Source organism: Choloepus didactylus, chromosome 13 (genome assembly GCF_015220235.1).
Source record: "Choloepus didactylus isolate mChoDid1 chromosome 13, mChoDid1.pri, whole genome shotgun sequence".
Lineage (NCBI taxonomy): Eukaryota > Metazoa > Chordata > Mammalia > Pilosa > Megalonychidae > Choloepus > Choloepus didactylus.
This window is the reverse complement of record NC_051319.1, coordinates 33,974,884-33,999,767: the sequence shown is the minus strand read 5'-3', so window position 1 is coordinate 33,999,767 and position 24,884 is coordinate 33,974,884. Positions and strand designations below refer to the sequence as shown.

General features: G+C 39.6%; 1 protein-coding gene across 1 annotated transcript in view; it reads left to right on the top strand.

Moving 5' to 3' along the window:
• Nucleotides 1-719: 719 nt before the first annotated feature.
• Nucleotides 720-24,884, top strand: part of ELL2 (elongation factor for RNA polymerase II 2) — an 83,859-nt gene continuing 59,694 nt past the window's right edge. Inside the window, exons 1-2 of the mRNA XM_037802061.1 lie at nt 720-963; nt 17,939-17,986. Of these exons, the coding sequence (XP_037657989.1) occupies nt 817-963; nt 17,939-17,986 (195 nt within the window). The 5' untranslated portion in view covers nt 720-816. The remainder of the gene's footprint in view (nt 964-17,938; nt 17,987-24,884) is intronic.

The window sequence follows — 24,884 nt, the reverse complement described above, 5'->3', positions numbered from 1 at the left end:
TAAGACGCTACACAAAATCTAATACAACGCCTAAACTTTTACGTTGACCCACTTACTTCAAGTTTAGAGTTAAATGGCCAAGGAAGGAGTCTCCTCCAATCCCATCTGCTCAACTACAGGCAGTATTAACCTCAGCTTTGGGGAGAGGGATCTCCAGTGACTGCGCCTACTGCGTTCTCCCTCAGGCTCACACACCAAGCTCCACCATCTTATCAGCAGCCGTGGAGCCTTCAACTCCTCACACATTTGGGGTGGGGAGTCCTCCTCCCCATGGACCAACAGCGACAAAAAGGACTCTCCTCTGTTCTCCCAACTCTTCACAACTATCCCCCCATGGGGCGGGGCTCCAACTCCAGATAACCAGACCAGGCAACCTGGACACCCAATTAGCATCGGATCCCCAAACCAGCCTGGCCAATCGCGGCCAGCAAGCCAAGACGACCAGACGTGACGTCAGTTGTAATTAAATTGGCGCGTCACCTTGATGTCAGCCTCTCACCTCTCGGACGTCCCGTCCGGAGAGCAAAACTCCAGCGACTTTGGGCCCCGCCCCCGTGAGAGTGGAGGGCGGCCAATGAGGGCGGTCCTGAGGGCAACGGGGCCAATGAGGCGAGCCTGGGGCGGGGCGCGGGGGCCGGAGGGTGGGGCGGGTGGCGGCCGTGAAAGCTCCAAGTCTGGCTACGCGCAGTATATGACAGTACGTCAGCAGCGGGATGGCCGTAGCTGTGGCGGCGGCTGCAGAAGCCCGAGCAGCCGCGGCCGCAGTAGAGGCTAGCGCCGGAGCGGCGTCGGCGGCGGCACCCCGGGGAGTCTAAGATGGCGGCGGGGGGGGCGGCGGGCCTGCGGGAGGAGCAGCGCTACGGACTGTCGTGCGGGCGGCTGGGGCAAGACAACATCACCGTACTTCATGTGAAGCTCACCGAGACGGCGATCCGGGCTCTCGAGACCTACCAGAGTCACAAGGTGAGCGGGCCGGTCGACCGGCCGGACTCGGGGATGGAGAGGGCGCCCCTCACCGCCCTGCCGCGCCTCCGGGTGCCCTGGGTACTGGCGTGGGGCCCGCGGAGCAGTCGCTGGCGGCCGTCAGTGCCCACGGCGACAGGGCTGGGCCGAGCCGAGCAGGGTCGCTGACGCCGCCGTCCGGGGCCAGCCGGGAGCCGGGGCGTTGGGAGGCTGGCGGGCTGGCGGGCGGCCCCTGGCGGCGGGGCCAAGACTCCCTCAGTGGTAGCTCCGCTGTGCCCCCGCTGTGGGACTTTCCGACGGCGCCCCCGGGTTTCCTGGCTCTTCTGCCCCAAGAAGGGAGGGATGCACAGAGACAAGTTAGATGACCGCTGTGCCCACGGCGGGGGAGGGGGGCGCGTGCAGTTTACCAGTAAAGACCCGAAAAGGGCTCGCGGACACAGACGGGCCGCGTTTGGGGGTAACAGATAGGCACCATGGACCCGCAAAGAGGGTGACCCCCGCACCCTGCTTACCCGGTAACGTACGAAGTACTCGCGGAGACCGGAACTCAGGGGCTCCGTGATTGAGGGGAGAGGAAGGCACCTTGTATTCTCAGGGACCTGGGGATACAGGCGCTCCACATATGGAGAGGGACACACCGTGTACTCACAGAGATGGGGACAGAGGCGTTTCGCGTATGGGGGGTGGGGGTGAGGGGAGGCGACACACTATCAGGGACTTCGGAACATAGGCGCTTTGCGTTCCCCGAGACGCTTCGCATCCGGGGCGGACACACACCAACAGCGCGTACTCAGGAGAAACCCAAGGACTAGCACACACCCAGCGCCCACCCAAGAGCAAGACCTCGGGTACTGGGGAGAAAATGAGCTGGTGCTTCGCATGCCCGAAAGACGCTCTGCATACAGGGCGGACTCACGGACACATCGACACCTAGCGGGGGAGGGTATACCGTATCCAGGCAGAGAGACCCGCTGATTGTTTCTCACTCCGCGTTCTGGAGAGACAGTACAGGGGGAGGACGCCGCAATTGGAGGACAGACCCAGGAATGCATTTTCACGTGGGGGAGAGGGGGGGAAGTGGAAGAGAATGACAAGAAGCGCTCTGACCAGAGTGCACGGGGAGGCCATTTATGGACATGCAGTATTGTGTGGTTATGGAAGACAGGAGTGGACACATTGCATAAGGAAAGGGGCATACCATATGGCAGACGGGTAACATTTTACTCCTAGAGGAGAGAAAAAGGAGGAAGATATAACTTACAGGGCATCCTGACAAATCGTCCAGTCCATACCAGGGAAACACACTCCAAGTGGTCTCATAGGACAGCCACAGAGAAGCAGAGAGTCACCCAGACACAGACTGTCATAGTTATCCAGATAAAAGTGGAGAAAAGAATTAACATCTGTTGAGCTCCCACTAGTGCCAGGCACTTTAAATGCATAGAGGGAAGACGTAAGAGTCCAAGGCAGAGCCGCAGGAGTGGTGTGAACCCTAGTTCACCGGGAGCATTTAAACTGGGGCAAACCTAGACTATTCAGAGAGCCTCCCCTACCTCAAATAAGTGTACAGAGACACAGTTGTGCATACCGCAAGAAGTACATGAACCCATATTATAAAGTATGTATAAATAGAACAGGAGACACTCATAGATGTGTGCATGCTCTCAGAAGGGCATCCACAGAGTTGGCGGGACATGTAGATGTACATGCCAGAGTGCATGTGTATGTGCACCAGAGAAACATGGTGAGAAACAGACTTTTGCATGGAATGGGGGAGGGAATACATGCACAGGGAGAAAGAGACCTTCTCACATAATGAAATCCCCAGGAGAAGGAGACTCACATATGGACAGAAGGTTGGTGTACACTTAGTAGGGATACAAGGGCACACAAATACAAAACTGCATGTGTCAGTAGCTACTAGGCAGGTGCACTGGCAAAGGAGACCCGCACCAGCATCAAGTGGGAGGCCCATATGGGGAAAGCCAGATAGGCAGGCAGAGGGACAGAGGCAGACACTGGAGAGAAACTTAGCCAGGCAAGATGGAGAGATAAGCTTGCCTGTTCTAAAAGGAGGGCATAGGAAGGAATGACAATGGGAAGAAGGTAGGTCAGGGAAAGATAAAAACACGTAGAGCCCTGGAGAGGAATAAGCCAGGAGAAGAGGTCAACCCACAGTCAGAAACAGAGCCAGGGAGTGCAGAAAGACTGACACAGAGAGTGGGGAGAGGCATCTCTGGGAACAGTAGGTCAGTAAGCCATCTTGGGAGAGCAACAGGCAAACTGAACAGTAGTTTACAGTGAAATTGACAGACATTGTACACCTGGCAAAGAAGGAATGGAGGGAGGAGACCCAGGGAAGGGGGATGGTGGTTCCCAGGGAGCAGTAAGGTGTCAGGCCCCCGGTGCCTGCTGATGTGCATGATTGCTGGGAGCCTGCTGTTTGTGTGGCCTTCATTTCTACCTCCTACACCATAGTGTTGGCAGGTTTGGGATTAAGGTTGGATTGCATTTGCTTCAAAAGCTCCTATATTTATGTACTAGTGTTTTCCAGGAGGAAGGAGTTCAAATATTCTCCAACTTTCTCTCCCAACTTCCTACTCAGTTCCTGATTTTTTTTATTTTTTATTTTTTATTGTTTTTTTTTTTTTTTAGTCAAAGCTATGGAAGACAGTAGCTTTGTTTGCTCCTGTTTGCTTCTATTGCCTATTAATGCCGTTACTGACTTTTTCCATCTCTGTGAAAACAAATTAATAGGCCTCTATCTAAGCAGAGATGGGAAAGGGAGAAAATTTTTCCAAGTCCCCCTACCTTTCTGAATGTGAGGCCAGGTAGACTGAGTGTATGAGATTCCTTTTCTCTTGTAAAGCTGATAGTAGAAGTGGTGGTATGCAAAAGGAGGGGGAGAAAATATGCTGATTGTGCTTTGCAACAGGAGACTGCCTTGATCCTGACCTAACCAGCTCCTGTCCTGAGGCTTCACTGTCACCTCAGCCACAAAATAGGGATTGACGTAAGACTGTCGCTAGTGGGTGGAAAAGTGGGAAGAGACTGAAGAAACAGAAGTGAGGGACCTTTTGGGAACTGTACTGTTGGTATTGCAGGATCCTCCATAGTGTTCAGCTAAAGTCTCTCACAAATGTGACCTCAGTGCCCTTCCTCCCAGCTCAGGCCAGACGGGGCTCCCCCATGGACAGTTGAGCTTTTATCCTCTAGTAAAATAATATTTATTTGATCTTTTTCATAATCCTCTCATCAGAAGTAGGGCTCATGACTTTAAATTGTAGCTGCTGTTTTGAAATGTGTTGGCTAATTGGGAGGAAGTTTCTGGTGGTCAAGTCTGTTCTCTCTGGGGAAAAAAAATGGTTTTAATTTCCCATACAAAACTGCCTTTACCATTCCTTGCTCATATGGGATGCTTGATGCTTGATGACAAGCAGTTTCCAGGTCACTTTGGCCTGCGCAAGGTGATGATTTCTGTTCCTCCTCTTCTAATGACTTTCTAAGAGCCAGAAATTTCAAGAGGTTAATTTCCTAAATTAAATATCAGAGAGAGTTCTTTTTCATCCAGATTATTTTATCCATTGGCATAACTATTCTAAATTAATCCACTTGGTCTAAGGTTTCAGGGAGGTGAATTTAGGAATTTTAGGAAGCTGCGATTTAGGCAGAATAGAGAAGTTCTTTAGATACAATTGAGTAGATAAACTAAATTATTAGAGTTCATGAAAACAGAATCACTGAAAATTCTGAGATCTTGGTTTCTTAAATCACAGTTTCTTAAATCACAATATGGAAATGGTTTCAAATTGATTACGTATAAAAAATGTTAACTGGAAAATTATTTTCATGATTTGTAGACTAAGTTCAGACATCTAATACAGATGTCTAGGATATATTGCCAAGCTACTTTTTTTTTTTTTTTTGAACTGTAGATAATTTTGTATGAGTGGACAGATTACTAAATAAAGAAATAAAATCACAAATTACAACTTTATAATCATTGTAAATGAGTGTCTTGTGATCATGTCTACATAAGCTCTAAATATTTTAAATGAACATATATTACTGTAATTACATATTTCTCCCAAATGTATCCTAAAATTATATTTAAAATTAAAACCCCAAAATTCTAAAATATCATGTTTTAGCTAATTTCCTCATAATATTACTAGCTTTATTTAGACATTTGGGTAATTCATTTGTAGTAACAGATCTTATTGAAATATTGTTTTCAGATTCTGTCATTGCTGAGCCTGTCAGTTAAGTTTTTAAAAATGTTTTTTTCAAAGTTTCAAAGGTGATGGCTTGAATAATATTATGTGTACCCGACTGTTGAATAAAAGGCTTGTGTATAGTGGTATTTAGGCCAGGGGCTGTTCATTATCTATCCCTGAAGATCAGAAAGAAGATGCCTTTAAATAGGATTCTGTTAACATACTCTCTTGTCAACTCCAATTATGGACTTGAAAAAATTTTCCTGCCTTAATTTGTGTCTTCTAGGAAAATGTAAGTTGTTTTGAATATGTGTACAAATATACTTACATTTAATTTTGTATGAGGAACTCAGTCTCTTTCTGTATTACCAGATACTGTTATTTTCAATCAAAGCGTAAGGTTTTATTTAAGCCTCCAAAGTTACTCTCCTTATAGTAGTCCTCTAATATGTTACCTGGTCTTTTTATCACTGAGCCCACAGGTCATGCGGTAGGTGATTTCCTCACCTTAGCCTTGCTAAGGTGAACTTCTCAGCATTTGATTCCTTGTGGTTTTAAGAGGCACTGAAAATATGTACACCCTGCTTTTTCCTTATCCCATTTTCTTCTTGCCTCCAGACAATTTTGCACATATGTGTATGTGTGTGATACTATTTTCAATAATCTGACTTATAAATACAGGACACCCTACATTTATACTTAATGCAGCACTTGAGCATCCAAACCTCCCAACACAGAGCTGCCACTACCATCCATCAGCACTCAGAACATATTTATTAAATAAAACAATGAGGTTTGCATTAGCAGATTACTTTATTATGCTTCAAAAATATAGCCAGGTTTAGTTTAAATAAGTTAGTCTTACTGACTTAATTTAGACCCATTTTTAGTCTGAATTATATGCTTTTTAACAAGTAAAGTTAAGTTCATGGCCCGTGTTGCAGAGAGTGTTTGAAAAGTTGATTCAAATAATCAGGTGTTCAACACAAAGAAGGGTGCCCCTCCCAGTGAAAAGCAGTAGCCAGATTGCCCAAAATGATAAACAGGGAAGGTTGGCACTAGAATTGGAAGGAGAAAGAAAGAACATATGTGAAGGACTGGAGCATGTTCAAGAAAAGAATTTAAAAGGAAAGGGGTGTAGAATTCTTGGAATGATTTACAGAAAAGCTTACCGAGGACAACCACCAGATCCATCATTTCCATTTGCTCCATTTGTACTTGTAAAAAATTTAAGGAAGCTGTGCTCATAGCATTTATTAGGTAATTTGTGATAAAGCTAGTAGAGAGAGGAAAATAAGAATTTCAGCCAAACCAGAATTGGTTCATTTTTAACAGTTTGCAGTGATCCTTTTCTCTGCCACATAGAGACTCAGGAGCCTGGCACCGGAATCTAGCCCATTTGTTTGCCAGTTTTGTCCAAATGTATTTGGACTGTTTGAGATGTCCCTAAAATATGATATTGTGAGCATTTCTGCATTTAGGATAAGTTTTAGAATAAAAAAATATTGTTCATGTGGCTTTCAAAAAACAGCATTTATATAACCCCACATGTGACTGTCCTGCATACCTCAACTTCATAAGTATTTCCCATAACTTATGCAAAAATCTAGAAAAGCAGATCTGATAAATTGATTACTGTGTCTCCACAGCCAAATTGAAGCTGAAAAATGTGGCATAATTCAGGTGAAATTCACCAGGAAAAATTGTGGGTTTTTTCCTTCTTTTTGGTCTCTCCCCCTCCCCCTTTCCCCTCTTCCTCTCTTCCCCTCTCTCCTTTTGTCTCCCTTTCCCCCTCTCCCCCTCCCCTCCTCCCTTCCTCTCTCCACCTCTTTCTCTTTTTAATCTTTTCCATTGTGGCATTATGGCATTACTTGCAAGCCATGTAAATCTTCAGGAAGAACTGGTTTAAGGACATCCAATAATACTTTGCCAAGAAAGGCCAAATCTAGCATTTCTGTGGCTGGCGATTTAATATATAAGAAGAGAGAATCAGTATCTTATTAATTAGACCATAAACTCCTTGAAGATTCATGAAGCAAATAAGCACCTTGAATTGAATTCTTAAGTCAGGGCAATTGGCTGCTAGTTTTACACTAACTATATTGTTAGCCAAATGGCATGAGTTTCTTTCCTTATTGGAGATCCTTTCTGTTGATCTAAAAAAAGTTCTTTGGATCTTAAAGGATTTTAGCAGGCAGAGGTTGCTGGATGGGGTACCACATCTCTGGCAGAGAGAATGGCATGGACAGGGAAAGGGCGATGGTAGAAAAACTAGGGCAGGTTCTTAGAATCACCAGGAAAACTGTTCTGCTTAATCTAAAGTGCAAGAGGAGAATATAGTTGGGTTTAAGAGAGGAAAGGCAGGTTGGAACAGGTTGATTACCTCACTGAGTTTGGATTTTATTCTGTCAACACTGGGGAGACACTGACTAGAAATTAAGGTGATTTGAGCTATGCTTTAGGATTATACTGGCCTTAATGTGTAGGATGAATATAAGATGAATCTGGAAGGAAAAAAAGTTAGAAAGAAGTGTGTGTTCCAAAACAGAGGTGATTGAGGTTTATCTAGGATGATGGCAGGTGACAAGATAGAATCTATAAAATATGTAGAATTCTACAGATAGAATCTGTAGAATTTAACAGCAGGTTTTAAAGGTGGAGGGTTGAATTGAGATTTCTAGCCAGAGGGACTAGGAAGAATAACCTTAATAGAAAAGAGATGAGAAGCAGTTGTGATGCATGAGAAAATAATAATAATAGGTCAGGAATATGGGGAAAAAATACCTCCACGTAAACAATGGACAACAGTAATAGCACTACTTTAATAATCGTTCATCAATTGTAACAAATGTAACTACTGTTTGAAAAAATAGTAGAAAAAGAGCTGAGAGGTTACTCTGGTGGACACTCTTATGCACAATATAGGCAATCCTTTTTAGGTTCTAATTAATTGAAATAGCTAGCAATAAATACCTGAAACTATCAAACTACAATCCAGAACCCATGAATCTTGAAGACAATTGTATAAAAATGTAGCTTATGAGGGGTGACAATGTGATTGGGAAAGCCATATGGAACACACTCCCCTTTGTCCAGTGTAAGCATGAATGAGTGGGAAAATGGGGGCTTAAAAAAAAAGGGGGCACCCAGTGTTCTTTTTTACTTTAATTGTTCTTTTTCACTTTAATTTTTATTCTTATTTTTGTGTGTGTGGTAATGAAAATGTTCAAAAATTAACTTTGGTGATGAACGTACAACTATATAATGGTACCTTGAACAATTGAATGTATGCTTTGTATGACTGCATGGTTTGTGAATATATCTCAATAAAAATGAATTAAAAAAAATAGTAGAACTACTAAAAAAAAGTGTTGTCATCAATTGTAACAAATTTTTCACACCAATGCAAGTGTTGGTGGTGGGGTGGTGTATGGAAATCCTATAATTTTTGCGTGATTGTTCTGTAAACCCACAACTTCTCTAGTTAAAAAAATAAACAGTTGTGAGAGGGGGGTGGAGGTGAGGAAAATAAAGGTGACAAGTACCATTTTGGTGACTATTTACTGTGTCTTTTTTGTCTGGAGATCAAGAGACATAGGTTTGACTGGATGTTTTATGTTTGAGAAGTATATTTGGGAAACTGAGACTAGACTCAAGCAATGCTATATTGCTTATATATCTTATATAAACTCTTTCATTTGGATGGAAATTTGGGGAATTGTTGATGTTTTAGGGGAAATTGAAACTGTTAGGTGGAAGGAATTTTGGTTTTAAGTAGGGCTTTTTTATTTTGTTTGTATTTTTAAAGACTTTTTATTGAAGTAGCCTTCTCTATAAATTGCCCCTAAGGCCATCATAGAGCACAGATGATAATTTGAAAATCTAATAAGATTTTATCATGAAATTCAGACCTTCTGTGGTTTCTGTCCCTAGTAATATTTGAAAAATTAAGTAACTCTGTATAATGTACCTGGATTTACATTTTGCTATTTTGAAATAGCATAATCCTTAAAAGGCCTTGAAAGGATCAGTGTTTTCACTTTTTCCAGATTACCTCTATTTCTGTTTTTGTGTTTTGATTCCCATATTTCTCTTTTATTTGACAGTTTCCTTGTGAAAAACAAAACAAAATGAATCATGAGTGCATTAAGCATACATACACAATGTAGTGGGACTAGTTATGGGTACTTGGTTCATGGTCCATGTAGATAATCTTGGCTAGAAGACTTGGACACTAAACAAGTTAGCCTGTTTGAGGGTGGGACCAGGCTTGTCAAAAACTGTTTGACAGACACACATGCACACATACTTCAAGGAAGACAAGCCACATGGTAGCTTGCGTTTACTAGATTCATTAAGACACCTTAGGACCTAAATATGTTTACCTGGAAACCTAAGTATTGGCATGTTTTATGATAATATTTCATTAGTATTATTGCTTTGGTTTCCATTATTGAAAACAAAGATGCCTCAGAGGATCAGAAAAGGAGTCCATGTAGTAAAAGTTGAGTATCTTAAGATATTTTTCTTTAACAAAATATTAAGAGATAGTAGTCAGAATTACAACTACCAAATATTAATTTATTCACTGAGCAAATATTTTCTAGTTTTCAGTTATATGTCAAGCATGCAACTAGGTATTGGAGAAATAAAGCTAAATAAGTCATTGTTGGTCCCTGACATCAAGAAAGTGTTTGTGTTTGAGTAAAAGTAGGGAGACATGAAAAAATAAATGCAATGAAGTCTGTGTTCAAAGGGGGACACCAAAAGAAAGATGGGTCATTTCTGAGGATGTGCAAATAGTGTCTGCTTTTTCACTTCCATCCTCTGCTTGGCCCACTGCAACTGGGCTTCTTTCTCCACCACACCCCTTTGATTACACCTGACAAGATCTCTTGTTGCCAAGTCCAGCAGTCATTTCTCTGTTCCTATCTTATCTGACCTCAGCAGCATTCCATCCTATTGACCACTCCTTTCTATTAGAAATTCTTCCGTGATTTTACTGCTACATTCCTGCCCATTCCTTCTCAGTCTCATTTGTTGTCTGTCCTCTGTGTGACTAGCCTCCAGCTGTTGGAGATCCTTCCTCCCTTCTCTTTATTCACTCTCTTTAGATGAGCTCTAGTCCTATAGATTTAAATGCTGCCTATGTATTAATGATTCCTGGATATTTGTCTCCAGCTCTGTCCTTTCCCCAACTCCAGGCACTTGTTTCCAACACGTCATCTCTTCATGGAAACTTAAAAAGCAAACCACATCCAAACATAACTCTTTATTTCACTTCCCAAACCTACAACTGCCTGTGTATTCCACATAGAGGTAACCTTGGCTAGAAGACTTTTCCCTAAACAAGTGAGCCTATTCAAGGGTAGAGCTCTCTCCACCAATTGCCTAGTAATTGACTGGTAGTCCTTGGTTTTTCTCTTCTTTTCTTGGCATATTGATCCATCAGCAAGTCCTGTCAGTATTCATCCAATCTTCATTCAAATCTAACTCCATCCACTACCACCACTTCAGTCCCAGCCTCCAGGAGCACTTCAGTGGCTCCCAACTGGGCACCAAGCTTCTACTCTTCCCTCCATAATCCATTCTCTACCTAGCAGCCAGAATGATTTTTCTTTTTAAACATTTTTAAAACTTTAAGTATGATCATGTTTCAAGCCCTCCAATGGCTCCCTTTTGTAAAAGTATCTAGCTGCTTCATTTTATCGATTTCCAATATTTTAAAAATAATTTCCATCTCGTGATCCAATCATATTTCACCACTTCTCCCTATATTTCAGTTCTAGAGATCTTGTTACCACGTTTACGGTTAGGTTTGACATTTAAGGTTAATATTCAGTTATAAAGTTACCCCACATTGAGCTCTTTCTTGGAAAAAAAATGAGAAAATATGCTGTAAGTGTGGTTGATTTAAAGGCTGGTTCGCAGTAACTAACTTTTTAAAGCAAGTTGTTCAGTTTGGCTTTCATGTTCCTTTAAGAGCTGTTTGAAATCCTAAGATTTTTAAGACAACAATGAATTTTTAAAATTTGGCCTCTATAATAAGATGCTACCTTTCAAAACAAGAGTTGTGTTAAATAGATTGGGTTTTGACCTCCTCTTCCTACTTTTTTGGTAATCCCTCTTATGTTTCACTCTTTTCTATGCTATGCTGGCTAGAAAGAAATGAATCTTTACTCCATATGCTCTTGAATTTGGTTCTTCCAAATCTGCAGAAAAGAATTTCTTCTGTCTGTAAGATTGGATTGAGTATCACAAAGCAAGAAAGTAGATTTTATGAAGCTTGGGGAGTCTCTTTTTGGAATCTAATAAAAAGTTTGGGGTGAAGAAGGGGATACCATTTGTTAAAGTAGTTTTGTATTATCTCTAAATTTCACACTCATGCTATCATTTTAAGCATATTACTGTCTTTTGACAAGAGTGGAATACATTTTTTTCTTCAAGATCAACTGTCCAGTTCCTTGTGCCATTTCCTACTTTAGATGATTTGTATTAAGGTGGTTAAAATATAATTATTAGATATTCTTTGCTTAAAATATAATTATTAAATATTCTTTGGTTTGGTGATATTATGAAAAACTAAGAATAAAATGACTTTTTAAAATAAAAAATGCCACAAGTTCTTAAAGTGGTATAGTGCCTCTTTTAGGAAAGAAAGATGATCTGTTTTATGCAGGCTGTGTCCCAGGAAAATCACGTCTACTTTTTTTTTTCATATTTACTTTTTACTAAGTACTTACACAAGTGAAACCAAATCCTTCAAGTGCCTGATATTTTCCTTAAACTATAATGCAAAACAAAAAAGTGATTTGCTATCAGTTCTTGGTTCTCAAGCTTTCGAATGCTCAAATTGTATATAACTGTTATTAAGGAGGATCAGGAAAGAAGTTAACTATGTAAAATAATGCGTAAGCGCACATTTCTTAAAGTGAATCAGGCCAGTTTGAATCCCAGGTCACTTGGCTGTGTAAACATTAGGTAATGGCATCCTAAACTTACCATATCCAAACATAACTCTTTATTTCACTCCCTTTATTTCTCAAGAGTCTGCCTGAGAAATGGGAATAACAGTGTCTATACCATAAGAGTGTTTTTAGGGCTCTCTGAGAGTAAAAGTCAATATAGCCTAACACATTTTAAGCATTCAATAAATAGGTTAAGAATAACTCAAGAATTCTTAAATAATTCAAGAATTAATTTTGAATTAAATAATTGAAAATTATTTCAAGAATCAAATTTCCGTAATGGATTCAGAAGGGGCACCTTAGAGAATAAAGTTAGAAAGACCTATATAATGTATATTTTAGAGAAATTACTCTTTTCTAGACTCAGAATGCTCTTTTTCATATTCATATATTCGTAAATACTATGGTGGTTGATGGGAAAAAGTAACCATAGATTTAATTTGCTTGAATGGATAAGCAATATGTAAATAGTCAAGTGGTGGTTATAACAACCTTTGTAGGATAAGTAACTTTCTTTTATTCAATGCCAAAAAACATGAGCTTTGCTCCTCCTCTTCCACCCTAAAGGAATCATGTCAGAAATTGCATTGACATATCCATATTACTTTTGTAGCCCCAATATGTTGTGAGGAATGGTCCCTGGAAGTAAGTGCACATAGATTTCTTTGGTCATAGAGCAGTTTTTGTTGCAGTAGCGTTGGCTTGTTTTGGCAGATGTCAGGAATATAACAAAACCTGTGTATGTTTTAGTATTGTTTATACTTATAGTCTTCACTTAAGAATGCCCTACATTTTTCATAAGAGGTAGAACTCTAAAATGGTGAAACTGTTCAGAATTTAACAGAATCTTCATCAGGTTGTTAAAACATTTGGCAAAAGGAGTTTCCCTAGCCAATTCCAATCTGCTTTTGTGTTTCTGGGCCGGATGTAGATACCAGATCACTGTCTTACTTATAGTTCAAATACTGTTCAGCTAAACTCTGGAGTTGCTTGATTTTCTAAACAGCTACTTGGTGCAAATGTTTAATTTAATTAAAGCTAAAAATCAAAAGTTGAGGTCCTTATTAACTTGAACATTTTAAATCATGCTGTATCATATTTGGCCACTTACAATTATATTATCTTTTAAAATTGACCTGCTTTTTTTTTGTTTTGTTTTGTTTTGTTTTAAGATACAGTGAGTCAGGGTCACTTTTGTGCAGTTAAACTTAGGCTAAAAAACATTTTGACAAGAAAATAATATGCTTGAGACGTTTACTTTTAACGGTGTTGACGTTTAGAACTTATTAGTCCTGACAGCTATCCCATTAATGCAGTGGTCAGATGTATATGTGATGTAAAGTTCTAGCTGTCTCCTCCTGTTGCATTTTTGAAGCATTCGAGAACTATAGTCTAGTAATATCTTCCTGTCTAAAATTGGCATTAAAAATCAATAAAGCATTTGAGTTTTTTCAGATATTTGTCTAGGTTGTCAGATATCTTAAAGGAGTTTTAAAGTAACAGTGAACACAGCTATTTGATGGATGAGGGTTTTTATTATTTTTAATGAAAAATAGTGCAAAATTCCTTCTATGTAGTTGTTAATAGCAAACAACTAAAAGTTTTTTGTTTTTATTTAATCAAAAACTGAACTTTGGAAATTATAACAATTTTATTAAACTCATTTTTTGTTGGAAACAAAATGCCAGAAGAACTGAACGGGCATTTAGGCTCTTTTAAATGTTTACTACTAAGGGGGTTATGTATTAGAGGGAAGGGAAGGAAAGAACTATATTTGGAGTTCAGAAGGCTGGATTTGAGGTATAGCTGTGCTGATCACTAGTTCTGGGATATTGAGCTTCACCTCTTGGAGCCTTGTTATTTATTCTTCCCTTGAAATGAGAGATAATGTTGCCTTCCTACCACCTAGGGTTGGTTTTGAGAGACTTGAGACAATGGTTCTAAAAATGCTCTGTACATTACAAACCTATGTAAATAAAATTTATCGTTTTTGTCAAGGAGTCAAGCAATAGAGACAGTAGAACTGTAAGCATATCTGGAGTTTAAGTTCTCAATTCAAGCCTTAAAGCAGAAATTGTAATAGGATCAAAATTACTACTGAAAGTCCCTTAAATAGATGTAAAGCATAGCACATATTGTTTTGCCTGTATAACTCTGTAGTAATCTGTTTAAGTTGACAATGTATATAGTAGTGTATAATAAAGAGAACATATCTAAAATGACTTTACAGTACTTTTTTATCTGAGCACAATGTAAGTAAATACTTGTAATAAATACTTGTTAAATGAGTGATAAGTATAGATTGGCAAAATAGTGTTTGGGAAGGTATGCCAGGTTGAAGGAACAGGAAGGGGGCAGAAATAGGGAAGAAAGTATTTACAGTACAAAATTTTAAAAAGTTAACATGGCTGAGCTACAGTTGGGAGGAAGTGGAAGATGAAATCGGTTCATCCTGTCGATGGGGGGTCTGTTTGCTTTGCTTTTATGAACAGTGGGAAGGAACCCACTGTGGTTTGTGTGACACACTGAGAGTGGTGTTTGGGAGAGGTTCTGCTAGCTATTTGAACCAGGAGCAGCAACTGGAAGGAATAGAAGGAAGGCCTCTATCTGTGTATAAGGTGACTAGGGCCTGAAATGGGCCAGGCGCTCTCCAAGTAAAGAGTAAGAGCTTAATTTGAAGGGAGTCTGACAAACTGGCCTGAATTGATGAGCCTTGCAGCCCTCTTGGCTTCGTTTCTCATTGGTGCCTGATATTCAAGCTTTCAGCACATGTTATCATCATTCTTCCTTGGGAATGTCTGCTAGGTCCACCTTCTGTTTGCTCCAGATACAGTCATACTAATTTAGGCCTTTATCAGCAGCTCCAGAGTATTTCTAAAGCATCCCCTGGAGCAGTTCTCTAATCCTTTTCCCTAGTACTTGCCCTACCCTCCATCCATCTTACATGTGACTGCAAGAGAAACACTTCTTTCAGCAACTTATTCAGAAAATTAGAAGAGCTTCCAACTGTTTATTCTGTCAAAGGCCAGACTTAAAGGCTATCCAGAATATTGGGGGATAAGGAGGTCATAATGGAGAGGAGTGAAGCAGGGTGCTTTCACAGGGCAGTAAACTTTTTGAACAGTCATGAAATCCTGATGTCTGAAATTAATTACTGCCCTGTCCTTTAATGTATAGAAATTTAAAATGAAAACAGATGGTGAGGACAAGGAAAGATTGGGTAGGAGTCTCCAGGTCCAGTTCTCCTCCTTTATGTTGTATTTCAAGTGTGAAAGTACTCTGCACACATGCACACAGACCTGCCCTCTGCCCACATAGTGCTTATTCCTGTCTACTTGCTTTTTTTGCTCAGGGCATTCCCTACCCCCTGGAGTTTGTTTTTCTAAATTGCTGCTCAAGATATCCACCTTTTCCATAAGCATTTTGACTTTTCTAGTATTTATTGTAATTCATTCTCTTCTTTTTGAGAATTCTTACTGTACCTCCCAGTAATAATCAGCCTAGTATTTAATCATTTTCAAATTCTCCCCAACTGGAGTATAAACTCTCTGACATGAGGGATTAGGGGCCAAGGCTCTTGTGTCTCCCATAGCAGATGTGTGTGAAACACAAGGTAGTAGAAGAAAAGCAGCATGGCAAAATAGGAGAATTGAGTCCTGTGTTTTGGTTCCGGCTTAGATATTAGTGGAACCCATGGCCTCTAAGGGGAGTTGGGGCCAGGTAGGTGAGCATTAATTTATATTACCTCTAAAATCTCTTCTGAGTTCTGTGATTCTAGTGACATGTAATTGACAAATATGATGGGGGGAGAGCAGGGAGAAGAGTCTATAAATTAAGTCTAAGGTTTTGAACCTGGAGAAAGAACCAAGATAGATGTGCCATTGCCAGAAAAGTAGTGAAAAGGTGCCCGGTTGATTGGGAGAGGTGGAGGGAGATGGGAAGTTAGTTTTGTGATTGCCATGTTTTGCTGTGGAGAGTTTCTAATGCAAAATGTCCTAAAGGCAGTGGGAAGTAGTCAAGGAATGGAGAGTAATTTTGGTGTCATCTCCAAGCAGGTACCATGAACTTCCCAGAGGAAGTAGATCTAGAAAGAGAAAAGGGAAGGGCACTGACTTTTAAAATGAAAGGCCTGATGAAAGAGATGGGAGGTTGAGCGTGAAGGATTGATGTCTGTAATAATAAGGAAGAAGTAATATCCAGTAAAGAGGTCACCAGTTTGAAAATTGAGAAAAGTTTACATTGTATGCTCAAGAAGAATTGATCGTCTTGATGTAGACAGAATTTCAAATTCCATTGGTGAACTGAACACAGTCTCTGGGTGGCAAGGAGTCAAAGAGGGAAGTGTAACGAGCCATAGAGCAGATGCTCCTTGTTTTTGATTTGAAGGGAGATTCAGGAAACAGGGCTGATTGAGATATTGTGAAAGCTGGAACTTAGGATCTTTGTTACCTAACTTGCAGTGCTATCCTACTACCACAGAAAAAGGGGCTCCCCAGGACTCCTGCAAGCAAGATTTCATTACTTCAAACTACCCCATGGAACGTAGTTTGGGGTGGGGTTTTCTCCCCTAAGGAAGGTTAATCTATTTAATATTTTCACAAAAAGACCATGAATTATAAGGGATCACTACTAAAAAAATGGGTTTTAAAATTCAAGCACTATCTTTTTTATCTTTCTTTATTTTAAACCCACTTGTCCCATACCAAGAAGTGAATTTGTCCACCCAAAAGTAATTTGATTTTGCTGATAAGTCTAAAGTTAAATGATCCTTGTATGGTGATAGAACAATGATAACATTATCCATTGTAATGTTTTCTCTAGTTTTTATAAACCTCATTAGTAAATTTTTAGGTCTGCTGAGAAGTTTTGCTAAGTGACTGGAAATAGTGGGTAATGAGCTGTGACATAGGGGAGGGGCATACAGTATAGATATATCTGTATTTTTATTTGGGTAGAAATAAGGACCAGAAACCACTGTTTTTGTTTTTGTGCATTTGGACTTGGAAATCAGGGTGTGAAGAATAGTTCATAAGCTAAAGTGTTTCTAAGATACATTATCTAAATCTGATCTCTCCATGAATTTCTGTTACCAATTTGTAAAAGCATTTCTACAGAAAAACATACTGGTGACTTTGGATGTAGGAAATCATGCCTGAGACTATAGCAGATATTTACAATTATAGCTTTTCTTCTAAATGCACAACTCTGATAAAATACTGAAGTTATGAAGAGGACAAAGCTCATAATAAAACATTGTTCTAGAAATTGTATTCTCCTGGTGAGAATCTTTTGAAAAAATTGGTTAACTGTTTGACCCTCAACTAAAAACCAATCTCTGGTACAATTTAAGAAAATGGAAAGCTGTAGTTCATTCTCAAGTTTTTTGATTTTGTATTTCTAGCAACCTGTTAGTTTTGCTGAGTTCTTCCAATTATTGCTTCCTTTCCCCTATCCCCACAAAAACATATCAGGAAACTAAGGAAGAATATGTATTTTTCATGTAAAAATTGAATTAATGTACCAATCTTTTATACCAAATCATGCCTGCCATTTTCAAAAACATGATTTGCTTCACTGCTAAGAGATAACCTTTGGGTTGTGTGATTTAGAGAAACTTAAACAGTGTGATATTGTTTATCAATGCATCTTAATATAATGACATGTAAAAGTAACTATATAATGAAAATATATTTTCACATAGTGCTGACCAAATGCAGATTTAAACTTCAGTCTGTTCTTTATCACAGTAACCAAAGTTTAACCATTTGTTTCTTCTGTTTCTCTTAATAGAATTTAATTCCTTTTCGACCTTCAATTCAGTTCCAAGGGCTCCAAGGGGTGAGTACTCTTATGGATTTAGCAAGAAAATCTAATGATCTTTTATAAATTTTTCATATTTAACTTTTTAAATTTGTTTTTACTTGTGCCTCTTAATTTAATGTCAGTCATACTTTGTACTACATGTATATGACATCTTTGATTAAGACATTTGAATTATCTTCTTTTGATTTCTTTAAAAAATAAAATATACTTTGATATTGAGAGCATTGGTTTGTTTGTTTCAAATCATGGGTACTTGTAGTTTGGACCTTTTTATTGAAGTATAACATACATCAAGATATCGTGAGAATTACATTTTGGTTACAACAACTAAACATCCCATAAGGAATTATGAATTTCAGGCAGGTTATGATTATGTGATTGTTATTATTAACAAAATTTTGCTGCCTGTACGCCTAATTTTTTAATTGTACATACTAGAAAATGAAATGTGTGGAGAAAATTGAGTTTTTCTGGTGTACAGAATAAACAAAGTTTTCTGTGCCTATTTAATTGCTGCATTTAGAAGCAAAATAAGCAATGACTCCTAATAAAATGAACCTATGACTTTTGTGTTTATAATATAGATGATTAACTTTACAGAAGTAGTGTAGTATTAGGTTTTAAACATTATTACTATTTATTATTAATAAAATAACAGTAGATTCATTCTTTTTTGTTTCCCTCAAATTACTATACATTTCTCTGTTTTATGTACTGGTTGTAGTATGGAGATTAGGAAAATCTGTAAATGGATTTTAGAGCTATAGAGAAGAGGCAAGCTGAGAGGCAAGGCTGATGCTCCTGATTATTATAAATCTACATACTGGTGAATTCTTGTCTAGTTATGTCATAGAATGCAACTGTGTCAATGTAAATAAATAAAATCTTTCTAAGCTTTATAACTTGAAAACATTTCAAGAGTAAAGAGATTAATTATATCATTCAACATGGACTAAGATCACTTCTAAATCTGTTGTGTAATATTAACTTGAAGGAGATGTTTGTGTGTGGATGTCAGAACCTTTGCCTTCTACATGACAGCTTTACAATGAAGTCCTTTTTTTCCTCAGCAACTGAGTATTTACGAATGAGATCCTAACTGGAACAAGCATTCTTCTGAAAGCTTTGTTTTATAGCTTTTTAGGCAGTCTTTAGTATGTGCTGATTCTATATTTAAGGAGCTGGTTTTGGTTGTTTACTTAAGACTTCTTGAGTTTTCTTGCAAATTTTAATGACATCAATAATATCCAAAGGGATGCAAATGAGGCAAGCCTGAGTTAATGGGCCTGGGAGGACTCCATGGATTTTCAGTAAAGAATTATCTGGGAGACTTAGGGGAAGACAGTAAGGTCTGAGCTGCTTTTCTCTCACTGGCAGCTGTAGGGCTGCCACCTCATTCTGGAGTTGCTTCTTTCTCCGGGTTGGGATACCAGGGAAAGGAAAATGAGAATACAGGACTCACTCCAGGCTAAACAGAAAGGCTAAATGATGGGGAACCAATATATGCAGACTTCTAAACTCTCAATTCAGACACTTGCATCTTTTAGCAGTCTTAGAAGTTTGGTTTTCCCCGGCATACCAGTAGCCCCCAGACACTAAGCACAATCACAAGCAGGCAGATTATATCTGAAACCTTGGGCTTCCCTTTCTGAATTCCTCTCCCATCTCCTCCACAGCTCTCTTGCCCCAGCTCCATTTCTTGCCTCAGTACAGTTCAGTGATAAACGATGTTATTTAGATATAAATGGCTGATAGCTGTAAATTTTAGTGAGTTTTTGAATTTTAACAGATAAACTTGTTAAATGAGTGGCTATTGGATTTGATAGAGTAGATTAGGGTGGGGTTGCTAGAGATGAAAGCTATGGGATGTTTGTCCCTACCTTGCTTATTCTGGGTACTCTCTCTTCAACCTCCATCCCTGTCCCCTTTTCATTATTCTAACTGGGAACAAAAATATGGACTCAGCATTGTTTCAAAGTCTGCAGCTGCATTTTATCTCCCCACCCCCCTTTGCAGAGCTCTCAGCCCTTTGGGACTTAGTAAAACAAAGAATCATTACGGGGAGAGAGTGGGTTGGCACAACCCACAGGGAATACACAGAACCACAGATGTGAGGGTCTTCTGTACAGTGCTCCTCTGTCTTTCTTGAGAGCCATGATCATTTAACATTGTCTGTGCTGATTGCTTTAAAAGCTCTCCAAAAATAGTATGCTTACAGAGTTTTCCTATGTGGAAAATGTTTACAGCTTGTTTCGGTTTGCTAAAGCTGCTGGAATGCAATATACCAGAAATGGGTTGGCTTTTAACAATGGGGATTTATTAAGTTACAAGTTACAATTATAAGGCTGTGAACATATCCAAATTAAGGCATCAACAAGAGAATACGTTCTCTAAAGAAAGGCTTCTGGCATATGGGGTTGCTGTGTCAGATAGCAAGACACATGGCTGACGTATGCTGATCCTTCTCTCCTGGGTTTCATTGCTTTCAGCTTCTGATTCCAGTGGCTTTCTCTGAGCATCTGGGTTCTCTACCACATAGCTTTAAATTGGAAGGTTTAAATTTATGTTTCTCACAAAAGATGATTTTTCCTTAATGAGAAATTTTATTCTTTGTAAATATAATTGTGTTTCGGAAACCTTAAAAATTTTCCTAGAAAGGACTTGGCAAATCCTTTCTTAACAAATACTTAACACATTTAGAGTCTTTATATCAAACTTGATTGAAAAATGTACATTAATATCATGATAGTGTAATATATAGACATATTTGAAGCACAACTAAACCACTGTTAAAATATATTTTTAAAATGAGCCCACAGTGTTACAATATTTCCCGTTTCCCTGATGAGACCCAAGCCAAGCACTGCATGGTTATGCTGTTCTTGTTACTAATTATAGGATATTTGTTTCCTCAGTAATGTCTTTGGAAGGCCAGAATTTGGGTCTTGGCAGGTTAGCTTTTAAGCATATTTACTTTTGTGCTTGTACATGTTCTCTTACGTTGAAAATTTCTTCTAAATAAATGCTGACTGGAACAGTAAACAAAATAGCAATATGCTATTAATGAGTGAAAATCCTGAGAACCACTGATTACCTGGATTTTTATCATCACAATTAGATATCGGCTTTTATAGCATAAAAAAATTTATGTGTCTTCCACACTTCATCCCACTCCTTTCCCTTAGTGTAAGAGGGTGCTCAGAAAACTGGATGATCATCAAAAGGCAATTTCCCAATTCAGAAAGATAAGGAAATGACTATGGGAGCAATTGGTTCTGATTTGTAAACTCATGAGTATCAGGAGTTGAATAAACTACCCAAGATGCCTTGTTGATTCTGAAGAGCGGGTCAACCAGGGGACGATGGTAGAGTAGGAAGCTCCAGAAATCAGTCCCTCCATCAGAACAACTATTAATCAGGCAGGGACTGTCTAAAACAACTTTTGAAATCTGAGAGTCCAGTAGATCACTGTACAGCATCCAGGGCAGAGTTGGAGAAAGAAGCTGGTAAATTACAGTAAATACCAGTAAATTGCATTTTCTGGCACCCATCCCCCACTAAGGTGGCAGGCAGCACTGGAGTCCAGGCCCTGGCATAGCTTGCTGGTGCCAGAGAAGGACATAAAAATTCACTTCCACAAGATCCAGGGGTGGGATTGCAGATCACTGCTTTTCATTAGCTACTTTGGATCACAAGAGAGCTGGCTTTAAGAAGAGCCCTTGTTTCCAATCTGCCCCGGGTTGGAAAAACAGTGACAATATGCTCCCTCAGGTCTGAAGAGGACACTTGAAGGACTGCATTTGCTGCACAGGGACAGACTTAAGAAAGCACAGCTTTGGGGAGTCGTGGAAGAAGCTCCTGGCTTCTTCCTCACCTGTCCCCCATGCCCTCCCCTTGGCAGTTTGGAGCCAGCCAGTGCTCCTTTTGTGTGTTCCTGACCTTGTTCCTTCTGGTAAAGACTAACTGGGAAACTCATGTTTCCCCTCCCAGAATTTGTCCTCCAGGCAAAAGCAGTTTGAGACAACATGAAAGCAGTGTGTGCTGGTTTGAATCTATGTCCCCCAGAAAAGCCATGTTCTTTTAATCCAGTCTTTTGGGTGCAGATTTACTATGGTGGGATCTTTTGATTAGATTGTTTCTATGGAGATCTGACCCACCCAACTGTGGGTGAGACCTTTTGATTAGTTTATTTCCATGGAGGTGTGACCCTGTGTTCTAGTTTACTAATGCTGCTGTTATGCAAAATACCAGAAATGGATTGGCTTTTATAAAGGGAACTTATTTGGTTACAAATTTACAGTCTGAAGGCCATGAAAATGTCCAAATTAAGGCATCAACATGAGTATACCTTCACCAAAGGAAGGCCAATAGCATCCGGAAAACCTCTGTTAGCTGAGAAGGTACATGGCTGGCATCTGCTGATCCCAGGTTGTGTTCTAGCTCCAATCTCAGCTACTGTGTGTTCTTCAAAATGTTGCTTTTGGGGCATTTGTCCTCTCTTAGCTTCTCTGGAGCAAACTCTGGGCTAGCATCTCCAAAATATCAGCAAAAGTCATCTTCCAGCAGCCATCTCCAAAATGTCACTCTCAGCTGCTCTGAGGTCCTTCTGTTTGTGAGTTCTTTTGTAGGGCTCCAGTGATTAAATCAAGGCCCACCTTGAATGGGTGGGGCCCATATCTCCTTGGAAATAATCCAATCAAATGGTTCACTCACAGTTGATTGAATTGCATCTCCATGGAAACACTCAAAGGATTCCAACCTAATCACCACTAATACATCTGTCACCACAAGACTGCATTAAAGAACATGGCTTTTTGGGAGATATAATACATCCAAACTAGCACACCCTGCCTAGTCAAGGTGGGTCTTGATTAGTTTACTGGAGTCCTTAAGAGAGCTCAGGAGCTTACACAGATCCAGATGGTTGGAGATGCAGACAGAAAGTATTTGGAGATGCTAAGCTAAGAGATAAAGCCCATAGTTTGTTCCAGAGAAGCTAAATGAGAACTCAGAGATGCTTAGAGAGAAAATGCCCAGACATTCTGGAGAAAGCCATTTTGAAACTGGAGCCTGAAAGAGAAGGACCAGCAGACGTCACCATGTGCCTTCCCAGCTAACAGAGAAACCCCAAACGCCATCAGCCTTTCTTCGGTGAAGGGATCCTCTTTTTGATGCCTTAGTTTTGGGTACTTTTATTGGGTTTACTGTAACCTAATAAACCCTCTTTATAAAAAGCCAATCCATGGTGTTTTGGATTCTGGCAGCTTTAGCAAACTGAATACAGTGTAAGAAACAATTGAGGCAGATGGCCTGGGACAAAGGTTTACCTGCTTTAAGTCTGGCAGTGGACATCAAGAAGAGGGAGAATATCTGCCTCCTGAGAAGTAGCAAGGCTACTGAAAATCCTGTAAACAGGGAACTCCTAAGGCCACTAGCAAGCACAAGCCCAGCACAGGGCACAGGCCCAGAGAAGACTGAGAGGACCCTGTACTTTGCATTTGCCTTAGGCAGACTCTCCAGATAGGAGGCTGAATTCTGACAGAGAGCCCCAGCCAATGCAAAGCCAATTTGCAAAGATAGTGAAAGGTGTTTTTTGCTTAGATTTGCTTGGATTTGTTAGCTCCTGATACTCAAGAATATTCATGTCTCCAGCCAATTACAAATCAAGAAACAGACACCACAGGGAATAAATCCCAGAGTTAACATTTTAAAACATTAAAATGTGTAGTGTGCTATAAAGGATTACAAGATAAAAAAAGAGAGAGGGAGAAACAGAAAATGATAGCCCACCCAAAAGAAAAGGATAAAAATCCAGAAAACATCAACCAAGAAGACTAACTGTTGACAAACCGGACAAAGGCTTTTAAAAAATGTTGTCTGATGTGCTGAAGAAGATAAAGGAAAATACAGAGAAAGAACTAAAGGTTATCAGGAAAACAATGAATGAACAATAGGAAAATCTCAATAAAGAGATAGAAATGTTAAAAAGGAATCCAACATAACTACTGGAGCTGAAGACCAAAATAACTGAAATGAAAAATTTCTGTGAGGTTTTCAACAGCTGCTTGGAACTGGCAGAAGAAAGAATCAACTAACTCAAAGACAAGACAATTCATAAGAATCAGGTTGAAAGAGCAGAAAGAAAAAAAAAATTACAAAAAAGCAAAAATAACCTAAGAAACCTCTGGGACATCATCAGGAGTACCAATGTGTGCATTATGAGAGTGCCAGAAAGAGACAAAAAGAGAAAGGGCCAGAAGGAATACTCAAAGAAATGATGACAGAAAACCTCCCAAACTTATCAAAAGATGTGAGTGTACACATACCTAAAGCCCAGAGAACACCACACAGGATAAACTTGAAGAAAAAATGTCCTGCCACATACTAATCCAATTGTCAAATGCAAAGGCAAGGAGAGCATTCTCAGAGCTGCAAGAGAAAAGCAATATGTGATATACAAGGGAGTCCCAATTAGATTAAGTCCCAATTTCTCATCAGAAACCATGGAGGCAAGAAGGCAGTAGGTTGAGATAATTAAACTGCTGAAAGAAAACGATTGCCAACCAGGAATTTTATAACTGGTGAGACTTTCAAGCATGAGAGAAAGATTAAGACATTTCCAGATAAACAAAAGCTGAAGGAGTTTATTACCACTAGGCCTGCCTTACAGTCAATTCTAAAGGGAGTTCTTTAGCCTAAAAGGAAAACGCACTAGACAATGTTTCAAAACGGCATAAAGAAATAAAGACCTCTGGTAAATGTCACCGTTTGAGTAAACATAAACATAAATGCCAGTACTATTTTATTGTACTTCTTGGTATTTAACTACACTTCTTCTTAATGGTGCTAAAATGCAAATGGACATACAATGTACAAGGATATAATTTGTAACAAACAAAAGTTGGGGATGTAG